Below are 23,534 nucleotides of genomic sequence, written 5' to 3' on the forward strand. Positions count from 1 at the left end.
TTTTTATAGCCAGAAATGGTAGAGACTTATGTTCCTGGTTCTGGGACCCTGGGCTGGAGGCCTTTTGTGGCGCTGGGACCCCTTACTCCCAAGATAATCTCTCCCGAATTTTTATCTACCACACATGGGTGAGGGATTAGCCCGTTCCATATCTGCACCTCTCCTACCAGTCTGGATAGATGTGGTTTCTTTAATTCCATAGTTATCAGACTTCCATTTAACTCAATTTCTCATAGTTTTGAGTAATGGTTATTCTATATCTTAGTTGTAATTTTGGTGTGATTGTGCGAAGAGGCAAGCCATATCTGCCTATGCCACCATCTTGACTGGAAGTCCCATTCTATAATCCCTTTTCATACCCTATTTTCCAGGTTTGAAAGTAACTACGAGTTTGCAACTAATCCAAGGTCTCAAAAATATTGTATAATCTCAACTCAAATTCAGTTTGAGTTTAGCAGTTCTAAGTTCAAATACTGTACTATTTCTATATCGATGTCTACTAAGCCACCTATCTAATTAAATGGCTAACATTAGTATATAATTAATAGGTCACTGGACAGTGTTCCCTGGCTATAGCTACCTTTCCCCCCCAAAATCACATTAACTTTTTGTAAATTATTTTAAATTTAATATACCCTATTTAATGTCTCTCAAAAAACTATTGTACTTTTTTGGTGAGGTCTAATTTTTGTGTAGTGGTGTCTGAACACACATTGAGAATAGTTAGATTTTTTTGGTCTGATTGTTGTGGTATGCTTTTCTTCTGTACAGAACCTAATAACCAATTAGACTTGAAACTGAAAGAGTGGGTTAGCAAAATGGGTGATGGCATGGGTTCTTGGTAGTAAATGTTAGAGTTAGAATCTTGGTTCCACCACATAGTAGCTGAGCAACTTTAGCCAATTTTACTTGACCTTTCTGAACCTCAGTTTTTTCGTGTGCAAAATAGGAATAAATATAATACCTTAATCGTAGGCGTGACCTGGATAATTAGTTAATTAATATGTAGAATATGACTATAAATAAAAATAGGTTTGGTCTATGATAAGTAGATAATGAGGATTAGAGAAACCACATTTTACTTTAGAAATTAATGAAAATTGCAAAGCAATGTGAATTTTCATACTCTGTGTAGTTTTTCCAAATTGTATAAAGTATGTTGTTATTTTGAAGGGGCAGTTTAAATCAAGATATTTGACAGTCTTTATTGTCACTTTAAATCTATAACTTAAAGTTTCATCTATAAAGTAGACAGTTTCTTTTTATAGATTTTGAAAAACAAGCAAATTCAGTTCTTGATCTTTTAGTATATTGTTCAGTTTTTCTTTCAAACTTACTAGAATTGCCAAGGAATAGCTCTCTCAGAATCTTGTGAAATATAAATTATATAACTTTGACCATCCCCAGACATTTCTCAAGAGTTATATGATTTTCAGACTTCCACCAAGATGGAAGCATAGGTGGAGATGCCGTGCTTTCTCACACAACCAAGTTTAGAGACAACAAAATGTTAGCAACAGAAAACACATCCAGAACACAGAAAATTGAATTTTTCAGAAGTCTGATAACAACAAATTCTTCAGCCTGACCGGTAAGAGGGGTGAAGCCAGCAGCTGGCAGAATGGGGTTGCACAGGAAAATTCCATCAGACGGACTCAGGCGCGTGGATCCCAGGCGTGGGGTTGCAAAGGGCGGACCCAGTGAGTGACCCAGTGAGCGACCCAGTGAGCAACCGGTGGACCCAGCGAGGGCGCAGGGCAGAGGGTTGACTGTGGCAGTGCATTCCTACGCAGATAGACTGGTGAGGGAGTGGGCAGTGAGACGGGACCGAGTGGGCCCCAGCTGTGACAGGCAGCAGAGGGGGCCGCCATTTCCCCACTCTGACCCTGCCCCCACATACAGCATCGCAAACCAGCGACCTGGGCGGCCCAGCCCTGGTGAACACTTAAGGCTCCGCTCCTCATACTTAACGGGCGCAAACAGACCGAAAATGGCTCAAGAAGATCTCAAAGCCCCAGAGCCCATAACTCTAAGCAACGAAGAAATAGCAAAACTTTCAGATGCACAGTTCAAAACACTGGTGATCAGGATGCTCACAGAACTGGTGGATTTTAGTCACAAATTAGAGGAACATATGAAGGCGAAACTAATTGAAATGAAGGGAATTGCATAGGAAACCAATAGTGATGAAAAGGAAACTGGGACTCAAATCAAGGGAGTGGACCAGAAGGAAGGAAAAAATGGCCAAACAGGAAAATATGAAGAAACAAGAATTCAAAAAAATGAGGAGAGACTTAGGAACCTCCAGGATATCTTTAAACACTCCAGCATCCGAATTATAGGGGTACTAGAAGGGGGAAAGGAACAGCCACCAGTGGAAAACTTATTTGAACAAATAATAAAGGAGAACTTCCCCAATCTGGCAAAGGAAATAGACTTCCAGGAAATCCAGGGAGCTCAGAGAGTCCCAAAGAAGTTGGACTCAAGAAGGAACACACCAAGGCACATCATCATTACATTAGCCAAGATTAAAATGAAGGAGAGAATCCTAGAAGCAGCAAGAGATAAGGGGACAGTCACCTACAAAGGAGTTCCCATCAGACTGTCAGTGGATTTCTCAAAAGAGACCTTACAGGCAAGAAGGGGCTGGAAAGAAGTATTCCAAGTCATGAAATCCAAAGACCTACATCCAAGATTACTCTATCCAGCAAAACTTTCATTTAGAATAGAAGGACAGATAAAGTGCTTTTCAGATAAGATCAAATTCAAGGAGCTCATCATCACCAAGCCCTTATTATATGAAATGTTAAAGAAACTTATCTAAGAAAAAGAAGATAAAAAATTTGAACAGTGAAAGGACAGCAAACTCACAGTTATTAAGAACCACACCTAAAACAAAAGCAAACTAAAAGGACAGCTAGATCAGGAGCAGAACCATAGAAATGAAGATCACATGGAGGGTTAGCAACAGGGGATCGAGAGAAGGAGAAGGGGGGAAAGGGTACAGAAAATAAGTAGTATAGATGGTAGGTAGAAAATAGATAGGGGGAGGGCAAGAATAGTAGGGGAGATACAGAATCTAAAGAACTTGAGACACATGTTCATAAACTAAAGGGGAGAATGGTGGGGGAGGGGGTGTGCAGGGTGGAGGGGAATGAAGGGGGGAATAGAACAACTGTAATGGCATAATCAATAAAATAAAAAAATTAAAATAAAATAAAATGATAAACATTTTTTAAAAGTTATATGATTTTCAGTTTGGTAATTTTAGTTAATATAGGTGATTATGTTTGTCTACAAACTGTGAGTATACAAATAGGTTGCAAAGGAATATTGAGTGTATATCTGATTATGTTTTTAACATATCCCTTTGAAGAAACATGAGTATTAGGTTGGGACAAAAGTAAGTTTATAGGTGTGAGTACATGAAACACAATTTATTTTTGTGTTATCTATTGTATATATTTTCCGTGCAAACAATTTTAAATTTACTTCTGCCCTGCCCTGTATTTCAGATAATTAGGACAAGTAGTGTATTAACAGTTTAGAACAGAATTGGAAAATTTAAAAGTTGAAGGGACGGATAGTAAGTTTTGGCTTGTGGACCATGTGGTCCCTGTGACAACTCTACAACTTTTGTGTGGAAGCAGCAATTGACAATGTGCTGTGTCTGTATTCCAATAAAATGTAATTTATAAAATTGGTGGTTACCATAATGCGTTGGCTCCTGGCTTTGACCATTCTAAGAATGCTTAAAGACAACAGCAGAAAATAAAAAACATGGTTTTAGGCTACTTTGTTTTGTGAAACAGAGTGAGGTATATTAGAAAATGAGATCGTCCAAGTGGGAAGATTCCCAGAGGCATACCCGGGAAGCTCACAGGGACAGGGTATCAAAGTTGATGACCTGGGCAGCTCTTGCACACAGTATAATACTATCCTCTTGTTGCCATAACCTCAATCACAAGCATCCTAGAGCTTGTAAGTAAAATATCCAAAATAATGGTTCTGAGTCTGCTACTACTCCTGACTGTTACTTGCCTTGGAAACACTCCATGTTAGTAGAGTGAATACGACTGATTAGTTTTATTTTCATTGCTTAAAACATGGCCTCTTTGATAGGTGTTCAAATGCCTGGTAATTGGCATATTTAATATAGAAATCAAATTGTAGTTGAAGGCACTTAAGTAAATGACTCAAAAAACTCTGCTGAGTGGACAAACAAATTGCCGTAGTCACTTGTAATTGTCAGGATTCTCTTACTTGATTACTGTTTAATTTATCAAATTAACTGAATAAAATTGTTCTTTACAGGTCCTGAGAAATCGTTCTTGTTTTGACTGGCGATCACAACATACAAAAGCTGCCGTACAACATGAACGAAAATTGGGATTTAGTTTTGGTATATGTTTTGTTCTGTCCTTTGACTTTAAACTCAAACTTATTATATATATATATATATATATATATATATATGCAGCTTTATATATGTCTTTGTCTGGAATACATTTATTTCAGAAAATTTGGTAATGTCTGTCAGTGAATAGAATCAGTCATCATCCACAGATGGTCCACAGCTAGTCTCACACCCATTCTTCCTGATCTCATTTTCTCCTTTAAGCATAATTACCCACCTATAGGTCTATGTTAGCATCATACATATATTCTTGCCCTGCTTTCTAGGTATGTAACACAAAATAAATAACAGAATTACTGATATGTAGTCTTCAAATTAAAAATTTTAATGCAGTAAATACTTCTTAAACATTTATTAGATAAACAATGTTAGGTGCCAGCTAATAAGCCAAAGCCTGTTTGGCCACAATATGCCTGAACTGCAGTTTTGGTGGAGTTGATGTGGTTCTTAGTTCTGGGACCAGGGATCCATGTGGTATTGGAGCAAAAAGGAATACGATTACCCCTTCTTCTCTAAAATAAAGATCCCAGGCGGAAAAATTGAAATAATAATTCCTGCCTTTGGCATCCTTCCCTTCCTAAAGTGCTTCTTTTTTTTAAGTTATTATGATATCTTTCCCCTAGTTAAAAACCCATTTTTTCCATTCCTTGGACTCAGAAAGTAGTTAAAAAGAGCTAAGATAATGAACTCACACCCAGGCAACAAAAACAAACTCAGAGCTCTGTAGGCTTATTATTTTTGGTTTTTGGCTTTTTTTTTTGGTTATTTTTAAGATTGTTAACTTCTTTATAAAGTTTTTAAAAATAGAATTAAATAAAAATTTTCCAAACACAGGCCTGCGAACCAGAGGATCGCGGTTCAATTCCCAGTCAGAGCACATGTCTGGGTTGCAGGCCAGTTCCCAGCAGGCCAGTTCCCAGCAGGGGATGCATGAAATGCAACCATACACTGATGCTTCTCTCCCTCTCTCCTTCTCCTCTAAAGATAAATAAATAAATAAATTTAAAAAAAAGTTTTCCGGTGATGAGAGGATAGCAGTTTAGGGCACTGGATGTTATTAATTCCTTGTTCAGATATTATTAGCATAGGTTTGATTTGATTGCTCTCTGGTTTGTCACTTACAGATTGTAAGAGTCTATCTAGCAGCAGAAATCTGTGGTTGTTCGCTGAATGACAGGATAGGACGGATACAAGAATTTAGGAGGAGATTGTGAAGCTCATTTAAGGGAATAAGGATAACACATGGAATAAGTTAAACATTTCCTTTTTGATAGGTGTTCAAATGCCTGGTAATTGGCATATTTAATATAGAAATCAAATTGTAGTTGAAGGCACTTAAGTAAATGACTCAAAAAACTGCTGAGTGGACAAACAAGTTGCCATAGTCACTTGTAATTGTCAGGATTCTCTTACTTGATTATGTTTAATCAAGCAGTAATTACTGTTTAATCAAGCAAATTACTGTTTAATTACAGCAGAATTCTTGAGATACAAGAATTTAGGAGGAGATTGTGAAGCTCATTTAAAGGAATAAGGATAACACATGACTAGTTGTCTTTGGTTTTTTATCTGTAAAATGGGAATAATAGCGACAACACAGGATTTATCTGAAGATTAAATTTATGTATAAAGTTGCTCTCACATAGTTGTGGCTGGACCAAGGTAGGCTCTCAATGATAGATCTCTGCCTTTTCTACTGTTTATCCACCCGTAACCTTGGTATGGACTGACCCCAGTTTTATTTATTTATTTTTTAAAGATTTTATGTCTTTTTAGAGTGAGAGGAAAGGAGGGAAAAAGAGAAGGGGAGAAACATTGATTGGTTGCCTCTATGAACAAAACATCAGTCCATTGCCTCTCGAACACCCCCAGCACACCCCAGGCCTAGGGCCTGGCTAGCAACCCAGGCACGTTGCCCCTACTGGGAATCAAATCAGTGACCTTTCAGTTTGTGAAACAATGCCCAACCCACTAAGCCACACCAGTCTGGGCCTAACCCCACTTTTAGAAGTAAAGATACAGGCAGAGAACTGTGAACTTACGGTCTAAGTATATTTTCATTGCTAGTTCTATTGTAAATCTGTGGGGCTATCATTTCCTCATTTTGGGGATTTTGTTTTCTTGTCTCTAAAATGAGGTTTGAGTTTAGGTTGTTCGATTCAGCACCAGAATTCTAGTGTCTGTTACATTTTACATTGTACATCCCTATCTTAAACATTCTTGCTCATTACTACCTCTGTGCTTTTGCACTCATTCTTCTTGCCTACAATACCCTATATCTCTTTTAAATTTTACCTGCACTTTGAGAATGGATGTAAGCACATTAAAACCCAGTGATAGTGTGGGTTTCACAAAATTTAGTAGTGATTGACCACTCTCCTCAGTCCAGACACCATGTTTCACATCACTGATTTTATAATATCACAACCCCATATTTTATGTAGTTGCATTGTTTAGACATCACTTACAGCATTACAACAGAGTTTTATATCATTACTTTTTGAGACACTTTTCTACCACTTTTACCAGTTGTTTTTTGCTGATTTATACATTTAAGATTCTAAGTTTAAAAGAGGAGTAAAAGTGAAGCTAAGATGTTGATTTTTTATGTGATATTTTGGAATAAGTTTTATTGGTTTGTGGTCACTGAGAATATCCCATTTCCCTAGAAAGACTGATTTTTGATACCAGGGTATATCTTATGTAGTTTTATTTTGGTGTTAAATATTTGATAAATCTGCCTAGGAAGTAGTTAAATTTTTTTTCAAAATTTAGACCTCACCAAGTAGAAGGGAAAAACTCAAGTTTTTAACTATTACTGACTTATAAAAGCTAAAAATCTTACCTGCTCCTTTGGCATAGATATATATTATCATGTAAAATCTTGATTAATTAGAAAATGCATTTGTAGTCTTTGACTTTGTGGTTAATCAAGGGTTAAAATCTTTAGTATAGACATAAATTTCCACATACTCATTCCATAGGTCTTTTTCCCTCATGTCGTTGTGCTATTTTGATCTTTTCTAAATAACTTTCCCTTAGAGTTGACTGAACAGCAGAAAGAATTTCAGGCTACTGCTCGTAAATTTGCCAAGGAGGAAATAATCCCAGTTGCTGCAGAATATGATAAAACTGGCGAGGTGAGTATATACATTAAAAAAATTTTCTTTCTCAGTTACACTTGACCTATTATATTAGTTTAAGGTGTATACCTGGTGATGAGACATTATATAACTTAAATGATCATTCCAATTATTCTTGTACTCATCTGACACGATATATAGTTATTAGAACATTATTAACTATATTTCCTATACTGTATTTTATGTCCCCCTGACTATTTCGTAACTGCCAGTTTGTGATTCTTAATCCTTGTACCTTTTTCACTCATCCCATCGACCCCCCTCCCATCTGGCAGCCATCAGAATGTTCTCTGTATCTAGGAGTCTGCTTCTGTCGTGCTTGTTCATTTATTTTCTAAATTCAGTTGTTGACAGCTATGTATTTATTGCCACTTTATTGTTCATATTTTTATTATCTTTTTTTTCTTCTCAAAGAAGCTGTAACATGTAGTAGTTTGGTGGTGAACTCCCTTAGCTTCTTCTTGTCTAGGGAGCTCTTTAAGTATAATGTGATTCTAAATAACAGCTTTGCTCAGTAAAGTAATATTGGTTGTAGGTCCTTGCTTTTTATCATTTTGAGTATTTCTTGCCAATCCCTTCTGGCCTGAAAAGTTTTCTGTTGAGAAATTAGCTCACAGTCTTTTTTTTTTTCAATGTTCCCCTGAGAGCACTTTTTTTCATTGCTTTTAGAGATAGATGAAGGGGGACAGAGAGAGAGTGAAACATTGGTGTGAGAGGAAACATAACTGGTTGCCTCCCATCTGAACCCTGACCAGGGATCAAACCTGCAACCTAGGTACGTGCCCTGACCAGGAGTGGAACCCATAACCTTTGGTGTACTGGGCAATGCTCCAACCAACTGAGCCATACCAGCCAGGACTCAGCTCACAGTCTTACGGGAACTCCCTCACAGATAATTAGTTTCTTTTCTCTTGCTGCTTTTTAGGGTTCTCACTTTGTCTTAACCTCTTGCATTTTAATGATGATGTGTCTTGGTGTGGGCCTCTTTGGGTTCCTATTTTTGAGTCCTAGACTTGTATTTCTATTTCTTTCACCAGTTTAGGGAAGTCTTATGTTATATAGATTTTCAATCTCATGCTTGCTCTCTTCTCCCTCTGGCACCCTCATTATGAGAATGTTGGTATGTTTGAAGTTGTCCCAGAGTTTCTGTCTACTCTCCTCATTTTTTTATACGTTTTCTTTTTGCTTTTCTTACTGAGTGTTTCTTCTTTTTATTCCAAATTGCCGTTTTGAGTCTTTGCTTCATCCACTCTACTGTTGATTCCCTATAATTATTCTTCATTTCTGTTAGAGTATCCTTCATTTCTGACTGCTCTTTTTTATGGTTTCCATGTCTTATTTTTATGCTGTTGAAATTCTCTATCAGTTCATCTACTTTTCCCTTAAGTTCATTGGGCATCCTTATAACCAGTGTTTTCAACTCTGCATCTAGTAGATTGCTTGTGTCCATTTGTTTAGCTCTTTTCTGGACTTCTTTTAGTTCATTTGGGGCCATGTTCCTTTGTCTCCTCGTGTTGGCAGTCTCCCTGTGTTTGTTTGTTTCTATGTGTTAGGTAGAACTGCTGCGTCTCCTGGGTTTGGTAGGGTGACCTTATATACTAGATGTCCTATAGGATCCAGTGGCACCACCTTCCCATCCACCTAAGATATGCACTCCAGGTGCCCACCTCCCACCCCATGTGGGCTTTATACACCCTCCTCTTATAGTTGAGATTTGATTGCTGTTGGCACATCGATGGGAGGGAAATTTACCCCTTGGTCAATTGGCTACAAGACTGACTGTGACCACTGTGGAGGATCAGCTGTGCAGCTGCCCATTCCACTGAGCAAGACTTACTGCAGTGAGCCCCTTGAGTGTGTCACTTGTGGAGGTGGTTGAGTGGTGCTTTGATGTGGTCTGAAACTGTACATGTGGTGCACAGGTTCTGAGGCCTCTGGGAGATACAAGCCAAGGTCAGCCATCACCTATGTTCTGCCTGGGGCCACCTGGCATGGCCTACAAAGTAATATGCAAATGGCTGCTATGTGCTGGGCTTGGAGGTGCGCACAAGCAGCCAGGCTGAGAACCAAGGCGGGCTACTGCTAGTGCCAGGCAGGGCTGGTGCACTTAGTGAGAGGTATGGGGCATGGTGAGGCCAGATGTTGCTTGCCTGAGAGATCATAGGAAAGTTTGGACCATGAGTCAAGACCAGCCACTGGTATGGAAAAGCCACTGGAAACAGCGTAGGTGGGCCTGCAAGTTGGTGGGCAGGGTACCAGGGTATGACCGGGGTGAGGCACACAGTTTGTGGAGACTCAGATACAGAACCCTCCTGCCTGCTCTGTGGGTAAAGAGCTCAAAAAAGGAGCAGTGGCCTCTGCCAGCAGTTCTATCTGGAGGAATGTTGCCCTTCCAGCTCTCTCCTTAATGCCATCCAGTTCAGTTTCTCCACATATGTCCCTCGTGCCTTTCCAGCTGCTTCTGGTGCTGGAGCTCAGAGTGAATGAGCCCAAGTAGGTCCATGTGCAGATCCTTTAAGAGGAACTGCCTAGGGCTCCAGAAGCCCTCTACCTCCCTCAGCTACAAACCCTGCTGGATTTTACAGCCAGAAGTTATGGGGACTTATCTTCCAGGCACTGGAACCCTGGGCTGGGAGGCCTGGTATGGGGCTGGGACCCCTCGCTCCTCGGGGGGCACCTCCAAGGCCTTGATATCCCTTCTGATTTTTATCTGCCACGTTTGGGCGTGGGTGTGGGAGCAGCCCTTTCCCCATCTCCACCCCTTCTACCAGTCTGAGTGCAGTTTCTTTGAATCTCTACTTGTAGGACTTCATTCAGCAAGATTTCAGGTGGTTCTGAATGGTGGTTGTTATGTAATTTAGTTTTAATTTTGATGTAATTTTGAAAGGTTGCAAGTTCTGAATTTACCTATACCTTTATCTTGACAGGAAGCCTCTGCATTTTTAGGAGAGGAAGATCTTTTACATTTTTCCAAGACTACATAATCAAATATCTAGATTTTTAAATGTAACTGGCTATCTTCTTTAATCTTTTTTCCTTTTAGTACCCTGTCCCCCTAATTAAAAGAGCCTGGGAACTTGGTTTAATGAATACACATATTCCAGAAAATTGTGGTAAGCTCTCTTCACATTTTTAACCCTGGAATGTACAGGAACAAGAAAAAATTGTGAAACTCTACTCATTCTTTTGAATATTTATCGCCATTAAATATTGGCTTTCTACCTTTGTCTTCCTGTGCAGAGTTCAGTATTTGCTTTGCCTGTTTCTAGAAGCCTCATATTTGATACTTAGAGGCATTTTTGTTCTTTATAATGAGTTCCAACTTCAACTTGATTCTGAACCTTGGTAACTTTGTCCATAGAGCTGGTCAATTTGTTGCATTTTAATTCTGCCTTCGAGTTATTATAATTTTTTTCCCCTGCGAAGTCATATGTGATGTTTTCAATCCTTTCCCCAGGAAGGTCAAAGTTTTAGTAGAGTCGAATTAAGTTTTTAAAAAATCATGTTAAAACAGGAAAACAAGTCCAGATTACAAATTGCAAGAGAATATTTTTGGAATTTTTATAACTTACTATAAAGAAATATAATTTGTTACTGTGCTGGCCATAGCACATTTTTGGTTTCTTGGGTCGTAGATACTATATTTGCAAATTTACTTCTTGGTCTTTTTCATTAAGATCAAGTATAGTACTTATTAGTTTAACATCTGATGAAGACCTCTATCTGAGGACAACCCATTCAATGGGTTTTTGGAGCAGGAAGAGAAATGGAGTTTACCTGTTCACACTGTGCCTAGATCCACTACTAAAGTACTTCTGGGAACAGTGCACCCCCTCGGGGACAAGAAACAGAATAAAATAAATAAAAATAAAACCAATCAGATTAACTAATTACTTCCAGTTGGGTCATATTAGAAGTAATTAAAATAATTTACCTTTATTTCAGTTCAGATGTACTATTTATTATCATGGGTTTTTACTACATTTTGATACTATAGGAGGCCTTGGACTTGGATCTTTTGATAACTGTTTAATTGCAGAAGAATTGGCATATGGATGTACAGGAATTCAGACTGCTCTTGAAGCAAATTCTTTAGGGGTAAGTCACTTGCAAAATTAATTGCCTAACTGAGCTATTGTTAATGAGACAGTACTACTAAGTTAGTACTGTCTCATTACTAGAAAACAGTTATCTTTTAAAAGAAACACAAGATTCTGCAGTGAAGCTTGTATTTCTTTTCCAAAAGTTGATCATGCTGGCCTTGTCTACCCTGCTTGGAGTCCTAGCTATCCTTGTGGGGAAACTGTACACTTTGGCCACTGCTTCAGGCCAAAATCCACATTCAGGGAAAGGATCATGATGGCAATGCTAAAATTTAGTAAGCAGTTCTCAGGAAGCCTGGTCATATATGTTACATTATTTATCCTAAATTTCATTCATTATGTAATACAGTATTATACCAAGTTCTATATAACTTAATTTTATGAAAATGCTTGTATTAACAGATTTATTTTCTTATTTTAACTCTCCAACTTAGAGGCAGAATAAAGCCCAGTTCTTTAGACTTACTCATTGGGGGAAAATAGTTTTCTATTTTTAAATTGTAGTATCCCTGAATTTATGTACATAATAAAAATATCTTTTTTCATGTCACTTTTCTTTGATAGCAAATGCCTGTTATTATTGCTGGAAATGCTCAACAACAAAAGAAGTATTTGGGGAGAATGACTGAAGAGCCATTAATGTGTGTGAGTATATATGTGCAGCTGAAGTTACCAAAGTATTTAGGTACAGTGGTAATTCATGGATGCCAGGAACGTGTCGTAATAATGATTCTTGGTTATTTCCAAATGAAAATTATCTACTTGTGATATATCATGGGTGCCAGAAAATTGTCATAATAATCCCCAGCTAATTCCAGGAGAAAGACAACTATCTAGTGGTTTACTCTGCAGTTTAAGAACTGAGCGGCTGTGTCAGAAATTTAGATTGAATGTATGACAGTAAGTGTTTGAACTAGTAGTCTTTTGAACTAATAAGAAGTTAAAATGAATAAAAACATATCAATTTATTTGTTAAATGAGTAACTTGAGTCTACAGCCATACTACCCTGAATGCATCCAATCTCATCTGAATGAGTAACTTGGGGAGAATATTTATAGATGAATTCCCTGAGAGCTACTCAACAAATGTTTAAAACAGGATATTTTTATTTTTTATTTTTTGGGGGGAGAGGTGTGTAAAAGGTCTTTATTCTTTTAGATCCAGGAAAAAATTCACACTCTGCACAGCCTGTAAATTTCAGCAAGAGAGACCTGTTCTCCAGGCAGATGTTTCCCCAATGGGAAATTACTTCTCCATCCAGTCCCCTACACATACATACACATATATACTGAGATTCTATTTTGCAAGCATTTTTACTTAAGGATTTTTTCTTCTTTTTTTATTAGTCAAATTTTAATCTAGCATGTAATCGTGATACTGAAATAATAATATATCGTTGCTAAAATTTAGCTAATTGTGAGAGTTGGTCTGAAAGACTAGAAAGTAATATTTGAAAATAAATGTTTATTTATTCAGGTACCTCAGTTTTGGGCAAACTGCCTGATAGAGACATTTATGCTTATTTCCTAGTTGGTAATTTTTTTCAGTACATGAGAGTTTATTAAAAGGCTTATTCCCAGTATTACCTCAGAATTGTGTGAAATATCTAGAGTCTTATCCTATAACATATAATATTAGAAGTTGGCTAAAAATTATAGAATGTAGATGCCTAGGGGAATCTGCCTTAGTGCACTGATAAGAATATTTGTGCCTTGGCTGGTGTGGCTCGGTGAATCGCGTGCTGGCCTGAGAACCAAAGGGTTGCCAGTTCAATTCCCAGTCAGGGCACATGCCTGGGTTGCAGGCCAGGTCCCCACTAGGGGGCACATGAGAGGCAACCACACACTGATGTTTCCCTCTGTTTCTCCCTCCCTCCCCCTCTCTCTAAATAAAATCTAGAATATTTGTAATTATCTTATTAGTTATAAATAGATATTTCTAGATTAGAGTCTTTAAAAGCAATTCAAGTATTTCAGATATTTTTAGCAGTTTTGTTAGATATCAATACCTTCAGTATATGTAAAAATATATTCATTATAATCCCTAAGCTATTCTAACTTCTTTTGTAGTAAAGATTTAATATACATTTTCCACCTTCTTGTGCAAAATAGTAATAGATCTGCTCAAAATATGAAGCCAAGGGTAAAAATGAAAATAGTCTATAGGTATATTAATTATGAGTTTCGATTACTTCCAGTGAGATTATTTATTAACTCCCAATAAATATTTATAAAATTATGTTACACACAGTATTTTATTGAAAATTTCAAAAACCTTTTTAAACTCTTATGATTGTAAAAACAATATAGAAAATTTTGAAAAGTATGAGGAACAGAAACATCTATAATCCCTCACATATGAACTTAACTAGTATTACTGTCTTATCGTACTGTCTATCAGAATTTTAAATACATATAAATATGTTTTAACAATTAGGATCATATTATATGTGCTATTAAAGACTGATATTTATTACTGTATAATATGCCTATTGATATACTATAATTATTTCACTATTCCCTATTGTTGAGTATTTAAATTCTTTAGATTTTTGCTTTTAAAAATAATATTACTTTAATAATTGATAGAACTTTTTGGTTTTAACTTTACAGTACAGATATATTATTATTATGTATTCATAAGACTTAATCTCTTACCTGATCATGTATGGTCAGATATACAGAAAAACATAAGGGTGACACCATAATTATTTTTAATATCATTTAGTGCAAAATAAATTTTCTAAAGTCTTAACAAATTGTGTTATTACATATGTATTATATACATAAAACAGTAAAAACTATATATCTTTTTAAAAGATTGGGTTAAATCTTTTAAACAGGATATACCTAAAATATGTGCAGTATTGAGCAATCATGGACAAGTATTACCCCATGAGGACAAGGTCGTTATGGGCAAGACATTCAGTAAAGTCAGTTTTGTTCAAACATGGTCTTAGAACCTAGAAGTCTCAGTAAAGAGCCTAATAATGGTGAAGAAAACTCTTGTTATAAAACCATACATTTTTAATGGCACTAGGAAGTAGCTGGCATGTAACTGAAATAACACCGAACTTGGGGCTCCAAGACCTGGCTTTAGGCCTTTGCTCAGCCATATAATAGTAATATGATCTTACACAGCCACTTCAGCTTAAAGTCTCTTGAAAATAGGGAGTATATCTCTAAAAGGAATAGTAAAGATAGAACACAATGCTTATGTTTTCATAAGAATATCTTCACAGAGTGCCCCTTTTGCAAAAATTTTTAGAGCAATTATTTTGTACCTGATGGCTAGAGGAAACTTAGTTTTTCTTTAACTGATATTCATTCATTCATTCATTTATGCAATACCTGAGTTGCCTACTTGCTGTATGCGAGACATTAGCTTATGGGCATTGCCGTTTTTTTAACATTATATTTTATGATTCTGCTATTACAGTTGTCCCAATTTCTCCCCCTTTGCCCTTCCCCCATCAACTCCCAACCCCTCAGGTAATCATGGGTCATGTTTATAAGTTTTTTAGCTACTCCCTTTCCTATACTGTACTTTACATTTCAATGGCTATTCTGTAACTACCTATTTGTACTTATTAATCTACTTACCTCTTAACTCATTCCCTCACACCCCAATCCCATCTGGCAACCATCAAAAATGCTCTCTGTATCTATGATTCTGACTCTGTGCTTGTTTGCTAAGCTTGTTTTTTAAACTCAGTTGTTGATAGGTATGTATTTATTGCCATTTTATTGTTCATAGTGTTGATCTTTTTCTTAAATGAGTCCCTTTAACATTTCCTATATAATGGCTTGGTGATGATGAACTCCTTTAGCTTTTACTAGTCTGGGAAGCTCTTTCTTGTCTGGGAAGCTCTTTATCTGCCTTTTAATTCTAAATAATAGCTTTGCTGGGTAGAGCAATCTTGGCTGTAGGTCCCTGCTTTTTGTGACTTTGAATTTTTCTTGCCAATTCTTTCTAGCCTGCAAAGTTTCTTTGAGAAATCAGCTGACAGACTTATGGGAGCTCCCCTGTAGGTAACTAACTTCTTTTCTCTCACTACATTTAAGATTCTCTCTTTATCTTTAACCTTTGCCATTTTAATGCTGATGTATCTTGGAGTGGGCCTCTTTGCATCCATCTTGTTTGGGAGACTCCGTGCTTCCTGGACTTGCATGTCCATTTCCTTCACCAAATTAGGAAAGTTTTCGTTCATTATTTTTTCAAATACATTTGCCTTTCTTGCTCTTTCTCTTCTCTTTCTGGCAGCCCTATGATATGAATGTTGGAATGCTTGAAGTTGTCCCAGAGGCTGCTTACTCTATTCTTGGTTTTTTGGGGGGATTCTTTTTTCTTGTTGTTGTTGTGAATGATTTTTGCTTCCTTATGTTCCAAATCATTGATTTGATTCTTGGCTTCATCCACTCTACTGTTGTTTACCTGTAAATTGTTCTTCATTTCAATTAGTGTATCCTTCATTTCTGGCTGGATCTGTGTTATGCTGTTGAGGTCCTCACTCAGTTTCTTGAGCCTCCTTATAACCAGTGTTTTGAGTTCTGCATCTGATAGATTGCTTAGCTCCCTTTTGTTTATTTCTTTTCCTGGAGTTCTGATCTGTTCTTTCATTTGGGCCATGTTTTTTTGTCTCCTCGTTTTGGCAGCCTCCCTGTGTTTATTCCTGTGTATTAGATAGAGCTGCTGTGACTATCTTGGTAGTGTTGTCTAATGTGTTAGGTGTTCTGTAGGGTCCAGTGGCACAGCCTCCCCTATCAACCAAGCTGGGTACTTGAGGTGTGCCCTTTGTGTGGGCTAAGTGTACCCTTGTGTAGTTGGGTCTTAAATGCTGTAGTCAGGTCAATGGAAGGGATTTACTCAGGCCAGTGCAATGCAAGGACTGGCTGTGACCACTGACAACCAACTCCACCCTCTGTTGGATGGAGGATCAGCTATGCAGGGGCAGGGTGATGGTGCTCTAGTGTTATCTGTGGCTGTCCAGTGGGTGCACAGGCTCCACGGTTTCCCAAGTGGTGTAGGCCAAGGTCAGCCCCAACCTGTGTTTTGCCCAGGGCCTCCCTGAATGAGTTATAAAGCAGTCTGAGATGGCCGCTACTTGTATGGGACTTGGAGAGTGCCAGGAGAAGCCAAGTTGTGAATCTATGCTGGCTGCTGCTAATGCTGTGCCTGGAATTACTTAGCAAGGGATATGGGGACTAGGGGCTCACTGAGTCCAGCTGTTGCTTGTTTGATTGGACTTGGGAAATTGTGAAGCATGAGCTAAGACCAGTCATTCATATGGAAAAATTACAGTTAGTAGTTTGGGTGAGGCTGTAAGTTGGGTGGGATGGAGTCTCAGGGGATCTCCAGGGCAGGGAAACAGTGTTAGGCAAGTTGATGGAGTCTCAGATATGACACCCACCTGCCAGCTCTGTGTCTCTGTGTGGGGAGAACTCAGAAAAGGGACAATGGCCTTTGCCCACCTTTCTGCCTGGGAGAAAACTATCTTCCAGCTCCTACCTTGGTGCCAGACACTTCAGTTCCTCTCTTAAAGCCACTGGTGTCTTTCAAGCTGCTACCCAGTACTGAAGCTCAGAGGAAGTGAGTCTGTGTAAGCCCATGTGTGGGTTTTTTAAGGAGAACAGCTTGAGACTCCAGAAGTTTCTTCCAACAACTCAATTCCTGCTGAGTTTTGCAGCCAGGAGTTTTGGGGACTTATCTTCCTGGCACTGAAACCCTCTGTGGAAGAGCCTGTTGTGTGGCTGAGACTCTTTGTTTCTGAGATATCCCTCTCAAATTCTTATCCACCATCCGTGGATGTGCGTGGGACTAACCTGTTCTGTGTCTCCACCCCCACACCAGTCTGGATGGATGTGGTTTCTTTGATTCCATTGTTGTTAGACTTCTATTCAACTTGCTTTCTGATGGTTCTGGGTGATGGTGATTCTATATTTTAGTTGTAATTTTGATGTGGTTGTGCAAGGAGGTGAGCTATGTGTACCCATGCTGCCATCTTGACCAGAAGTGGGAGCATTTCACACTTCTAAGGTATACTTACAACTAGTATTTTTTTGTTTTGGTAAGTGGGAAGAATAGAGCCAGTTTTATATCCCACCTTTAGTAATTATCTGAACCTAAAAGCAAGTGCTGTAATTTATTATTTTTCTTCTGGTTGTATCTTTATTTTCACTTTACCCTGTATTTTTAAATAGTTTATTTTTTTCTCATTTATCCCCCTTATATACTCTCCCACCTCCAACCACCCTATTCCTCATCCTGGTATAAAAAAAAAACGTGTATTATATAAACTACTTCAACTCCCTTTAGAGTGGAAAGTAAAAAATATTTTTAATAGAAATAAATGCAACATTGCTTTGTAAACAATACAAATTTAAGATTGGTAGCATTATCACTAATGAAGTTGTAATGCTATACTCATTCATTCAAATACTTGAATAGTGTGTAATGGGTAGACTGTGAATAAAATAATGACTAAAACTGAGTTCCTACCCACAAGAAGTTAATCTGGTAGACCCTTAGATCCTTACCCAGAATGTATTAGTTTTTGCATATAATTATGCAAAAACAGTAAATAAATGAATAAATAATTATGCTTAAAAGGATGTTACTATACTGCTTGATTTTTCTAGTTCTCATGGCAACATTTAGATTTTGTAAGTCAAACTAATCAGAATAGTGAGGATCACAAGTGCTAGGGACAGTTATTTTGTAAAACATATATTAATAGCCAATGGGGATACCAACCGGCTCAAGAAGCTCTGATATAGCTTGTAAATGACTATAATACTCTGTGTAATACCATATAGTGTGATAAAGAAGAGAACAAGTTACAGTGGGAACAAAAAAGGCTTCTGCTGAAAGTGCATTATAACATTAATTTTAATTACTAGGAATGAATCAAACAAGAACATCATCTCTGAAGAAATAGCCATGACAAGCCATTTTGTATAGAAACATATAGACAAGTACACTACATAAGCTCTAAAAACTTTGCATTATTATAAAGCTGAGAAATGTCTAATAGCATATTTCAGGAAAACTAAATTCGTAAAGGTGGGTAAAATAAAATTTTCGCACTTTAAAGCATTATCTTTTCTGGACAGTTCTTTTGTCTAATAACCACTTTTGTTGTTGTTACGATGCTGAAAACATCTTGGAATCTCTAGGTAGGAGAGTAATCAATCTACTTAACTTATATTGATACCTGAGTCGCCTCTGGAGTACTCAGTGAAAAGGCCATTTAGTTTATGTTTTAATGCCTGGCAATCACAGTGTCCTGAAACGGCTCCATTTGGGATCCACCCTAGCCATTAGAAAGCTCTTCTGCATACCATGCTCCTGAAGAAAAGGACTGTCCCATTTCTATTTATAATCTTACCCCCTTACACCATAATAGGTGTTCAATAAAATTTGAATGATTTCACTGTAGTTTTCTATCAATTCAGATTTTCTCCCTTGGCTATATAGTGTTTTGGGTATTTGAATATAGCTATCATGTGGATCTTATCTTTTCTAAGTTATTTATATAACTTTTTCATTGTTTCTTCACTCAACGCAATAACGTCCCATCACCTTACTAATCACTGACTCTAAAATATCTTAAGAGCTAAATACTGTACTTTTGCATGGTCTGTTGAATGCAGAGTAGGATAGTTCCACCACTCTTATTTTATATACTATCATAAATGTAGCTTATAGCATTAGCCCTGTTGGTTTACATAAAGCTTACTCTTCTCTTAAATTATCAAACCAGCCTCCCCTTCTGGTGTTAAGTTTTTGTATATTCATTAAGTAGTCTATTAGCTTTATAGTTTCAGCACTGACTTTCCTGAGCTTTACCCTCCTCTATGCACTAGTCTCTTCAACATTTCTTCTTGGCTAGACTTAACTATCTTAAACCAAATGTGTCTCAAACCAAATTATTTTCTTCCCATTCTTTAGAACCGCTTCTCTTCTAGATTATCTCTGATTGGAAGTTGCTTAAACTGAAAAATGGAAAGTCATCATAACGTCTTCTTTAGCTCCCCAATGTCCTATTTAGTCCTGATATCTGCATTTCACACCACGGTTCTCAACTGCAGCTTCTGTTCTCTGGCTTGCTTCTTTCTTACCTGCACTATTGCAAAGCCTCTTAATGTGTGTCCTAAGTCATCTTGTGTAGGTACTTCTGCCACGTAGAGGTTCTGTGAACTTGGGCAAATTATTTAACCTCACTTTGCCAGTTTAGTTATTTGTAAATGCAGATACTTAGTACCTGTGTCGTGGGGGTTATTTTGAGGTTTAAATGAGTCAAGTACTTAGAACAGCCCCTGAGAGATAGTGAGTAATTATTGTTACTCCCCCTTAATTCGGTCATTTATAATTTTGTAATGATAAACTATCTAAAATATAAATGTGTCACTTTCTTGGATATACAAAAATATCACTGTTTTTAATTCATTAATAGCATTTGTACCTTTTACAGTTTCTGAACCCATTTTAGAATCTGACATATTCAGAAGAGTGCATATACTCTTCATTTTCCCACATTAGAGCGTTCTGTACTCCCCTGAAGCCCATGTACTTAATTCCTTAAGGTTCCATGTCACAATCACAAGTGTCCCATAAACTTTTTTGAATGCACAGACTATACTCTCCTTAGCATGGCATATACCTCAGTCTTCATGACCAAGTCCCTTTCTGCCTTTTTTCATGGCTTTCGGTTTCGTACTTTACTTTCCAGTGCTAAACTGCTAATAGTTCCCTCTGTTACAACTGCTATTTCATTCTTGTATGCCTTTGATCTTCTTGCCTTACTTATTTGTACTTCAAGATATAGCTCTTCCAGTGAGTTTTACTTAGTTTTCTTCTTTTCACCTTCCTAACCACTCGTGACCTCCCATCCCCCTGCAGGTCCACATAATCATTTTTAATGTCCCTGTGTACCGTATTACTTTAGAATTAAAATGAACTGTTAAGGTTTCTCTCTTCTTTGGATTCTAAGTACCTTAAGGGCAAGGCACTGTGTCTTTGGGCCTTGTATCCACAGGACGTGTCACTCAGTAAACGTCAATGAACTTCAGCTACCCAGTGCTTTTCTTCCTCTGCCCCCCTTTTCTATTCCAGCTTATCTTTTGTCACTTCTCTGTTTAAGAGCTTTAAGGGGCTCCCCTCTTTCTACCAGATAAAATGATAACTTCTGTATGTTATATAAATGGTTCTTTATCATCTATTTTCTTTCTCTCTTTGCAGACTTGTTTCCTACCATTCCCTTACATGCTAGAGTTTACATGGTATAGAACTCGGGTACTTTCGTGTTCCAAACATTGGGTAACCCTGCTTCTTATCTCGGTATCATTGCATATGTTGTTACTTCTTTCTGAAATACACATTTTTTTCTTTTCCCTATCCCCAAAGAATTCCTTTTCCTTTATGAAATTTTAAACATCATCTCTGGGAAGCTTTTTCTGACACCGAAAAGCTAAGCTAGTTTCTTAAGCCTATTGTATATGACTTTAACAGATAACATGATTACAACATAGCAGTCATCCCCACTGTTACAGTGTGAAAATCTTGAAGACAAGATGTCTTTCATCTCTGGCTTTTCCACCTAGGTTATAACCTGGTACATGCTATAAACTACTTATTAAGTGTTTGAATGAGTAAGTACACATGAAATTGAATTTAACTGGGTTGAAGAGATGTAACATTTTAATTTTTGGTATCATTTACTGGTATCCTATATCAAGCTTAAATTATATATTAAATAATTTTATATTTCAGTAGTTTATTTGATTCTCCAAGAACATGTTATTTTTAGGTACTTTAAAATAGTTAAAAAATAAACTACACTCCTTATTCTCTGTCCATAGTTTACTACTTAGCATTTAGTTTTCTTCTCTTGTTTCCATATATTCCAGGCCTACTGTGTAACAGAACCTGGAGCAGGCTCTGATGTAGCCAGTATAAAGACCAAAGCAGAAAAGAAAGGAGATGAGTATATTATTAATGGTCAGAAGATGTGGATAACCAATGGAGGAAAAGCTAATTGGTATGTTGTTGAAAACATCTCTGTATATTGTTTAGTAATTATTTTACATTCATAATATCCCCTCTGTCCTTTCCTTTATTATGAAACCACCAGAATTAAAATAAATTTTATTCATAGAACTTATGGAAGGTCCATAGAAGATTATAAGTAGTTCAGTAATTTTCAAAAACTATTTTTAAGCCTTGAACTATGTCTTCAAGCTAACTCTTAGAAGTTAAATTGGTAAATAAAACAGAAGTACCTGCTCTGGTTGTATCTGATTAGGAAAGCTGGAACTCTATCCATCTGCCTCACCATCTCCTCTTTCTATACCCTACACCAGCACCTTCTGGGAACCGTTCTCCTGAGACTAAGGAAGAAAGGAAACCATTGGCAGCAAATTCCTCTGATTCCAAGCAGTGAGGAATGGCAATTTTAAAACTCAGCTTATTTTAGAGAAGACATAATTTTACTTTTATGAAATCTAAAAGGTTCGAATGTATAGGTCCAAAAATACTGACATGAAGTTCAACAAAGGATCAAAAACCACTTGTAAAATGTTGAAGGAAAACATATTTGATAGTATTATTTGTGGGGGGAAAAGGTGAAAGTTTATTTAATAAGTTTTTATAAGTTTAGTGGGAATCAACCGTGTGATGTATCTGCCTTTAAAAAGCTAATGTAATTTCTTGCTAAAATACAGTAATAGAAGGATAGCATCAGGAAGAAGGAGGAAATGGTAACAGTTCTGGGCAACATACTTTAAGATATGCACTGGCAAAATGGAATGAATTCAGAATCAAGAAAGAGTCCTGCTTAGGAGGAGCCTATAAACGTGGCCTATGGCCCTGGCTGGTGTAGCTCAGTGGATTGAGTGTGGGCCTGCAAACCAAAGGGTCGTGGTTTGATTCCCAGTCAGGGCACATGCCTGGGTTGCAGGCCAGTTCCCAGCAGGGGATGCACAAGAGGCAACAATACATTGATATTTCTCTCCCTCTCTCCTTCCCTTCCTCTCTAAAGATAAATAAATAAAAATCTTAAGGAAAAAACATGTCTTATGAAGAGTAAAAAAATTAGGTTTGGTTAGTTTGGAAGAATTTTGAAAATTTTTAAATAATGTCACACAGAAGAAAAGCAGTCTTGCACATGTGTTCAGTAAACCAATTTAACATTAATGGGTGAAAGTTAGAAAAACACAGAATTCAGCTCAACATATGGACAAGCTTTCCAACAACAGTGCTGTCCAGTGTCTTTACTCATCTGAAAAAATATGAGTCAGTATATCTGTGTGCTCTGAAGTGCAGTTTTCTGTCAAGTAAAGCATTATTTCTGGACATGAGCTTACCAGAGTGTCATTTGTTTTGCTTTAAACATGTCTATCAATCCCTTGGAGGTGTCTAATAATTATGGATATCATTATCTTTAACTATGTGATTATAATATCAGCAAATAATTAAATTATCGAAATGTAACAAATTGAGAGAAATCTAACCATGCAATTAGAAGTGTTCATAATTTTTAAGTAGTCATTAAGTACAACTCTTCATGTAGTAAGACAAATTAGGTAATATATGAAACTAAAATCAGTATTTACTATACTTGGTCTTAGCCAAAAGGCCAAGAAGTGACAAAATCAACTTTTACTATGTATTACTATTATCAAGTAAATCTATAGGGTGAATGGTGGTTTATTAGTTTTATTTATTTTTTAAATATACTTTATTGATTATGCTATTACAGTTGTCTCAATCCCCCACCCTTTATTCCCTTCCGTCCTGTATTCCCCCTCCTGCTCGCATTCCCCCTCTTTAGTTCATGTCCATGGGTCGTACATATAAGTTCTTTGGCTTCT

General features: G+C 37.2%; 1 protein-coding gene and 1 non-coding gene across 2 annotated transcripts in view; both read left to right on the forward strand.

Moving 5' to 3' along the window:
• The window catches only part of ACADM (acyl-CoA dehydrogenase medium chain), a 41,829-nt gene that overhangs the window by 3,205 nt on the left and 15,090 nt on the right, over positions 1 to 23,534 (forward strand). Inside the window, exons 2-7 of the mRNA XM_037132821.2 lie at positions 4,315 to 4,402; positions 7,460 to 7,557; positions 10,604 to 10,673; positions 11,558 to 11,658; positions 12,228 to 12,308; positions 21,573 to 21,703. Coding sequence (XP_036988716.2) covers positions 4,315 to 4,402; positions 7,460 to 7,557; positions 10,604 to 10,673; positions 11,558 to 11,658; positions 12,228 to 12,308; positions 21,573 to 21,703 — 569 coding nt within the window. The remainder of the gene's footprint in view (positions 1 to 4,314; positions 4,403 to 7,459; positions 7,558 to 10,603; positions 10,674 to 11,557; positions 11,659 to 12,227; positions 12,309 to 21,572; positions 21,704 to 23,534) is intronic.
• LOC119040033 (U2 spliceosomal RNA) lies at positions 11,212 to 11,395 on the forward strand. The gene has a single exon (XR_005080775.2). It is a non-coding gene; the product is annotated as a U2 spliceosomal RNA (small nuclear RNA).

Source organism: Artibeus jamaicensis, unplaced genomic scaffold (genome assembly GCF_021234435.1).
Source record: "Artibeus jamaicensis isolate MK-2021 breed Jamaican fruit bat unplaced genomic scaffold, CSHL_Jam_final scaffold_1019, whole genome shotgun sequence".
NCBI classification, from domain to species: Eukaryota; Metazoa; Chordata; class Mammalia; order Chiroptera; family Phyllostomidae; genus Artibeus; species Artibeus jamaicensis.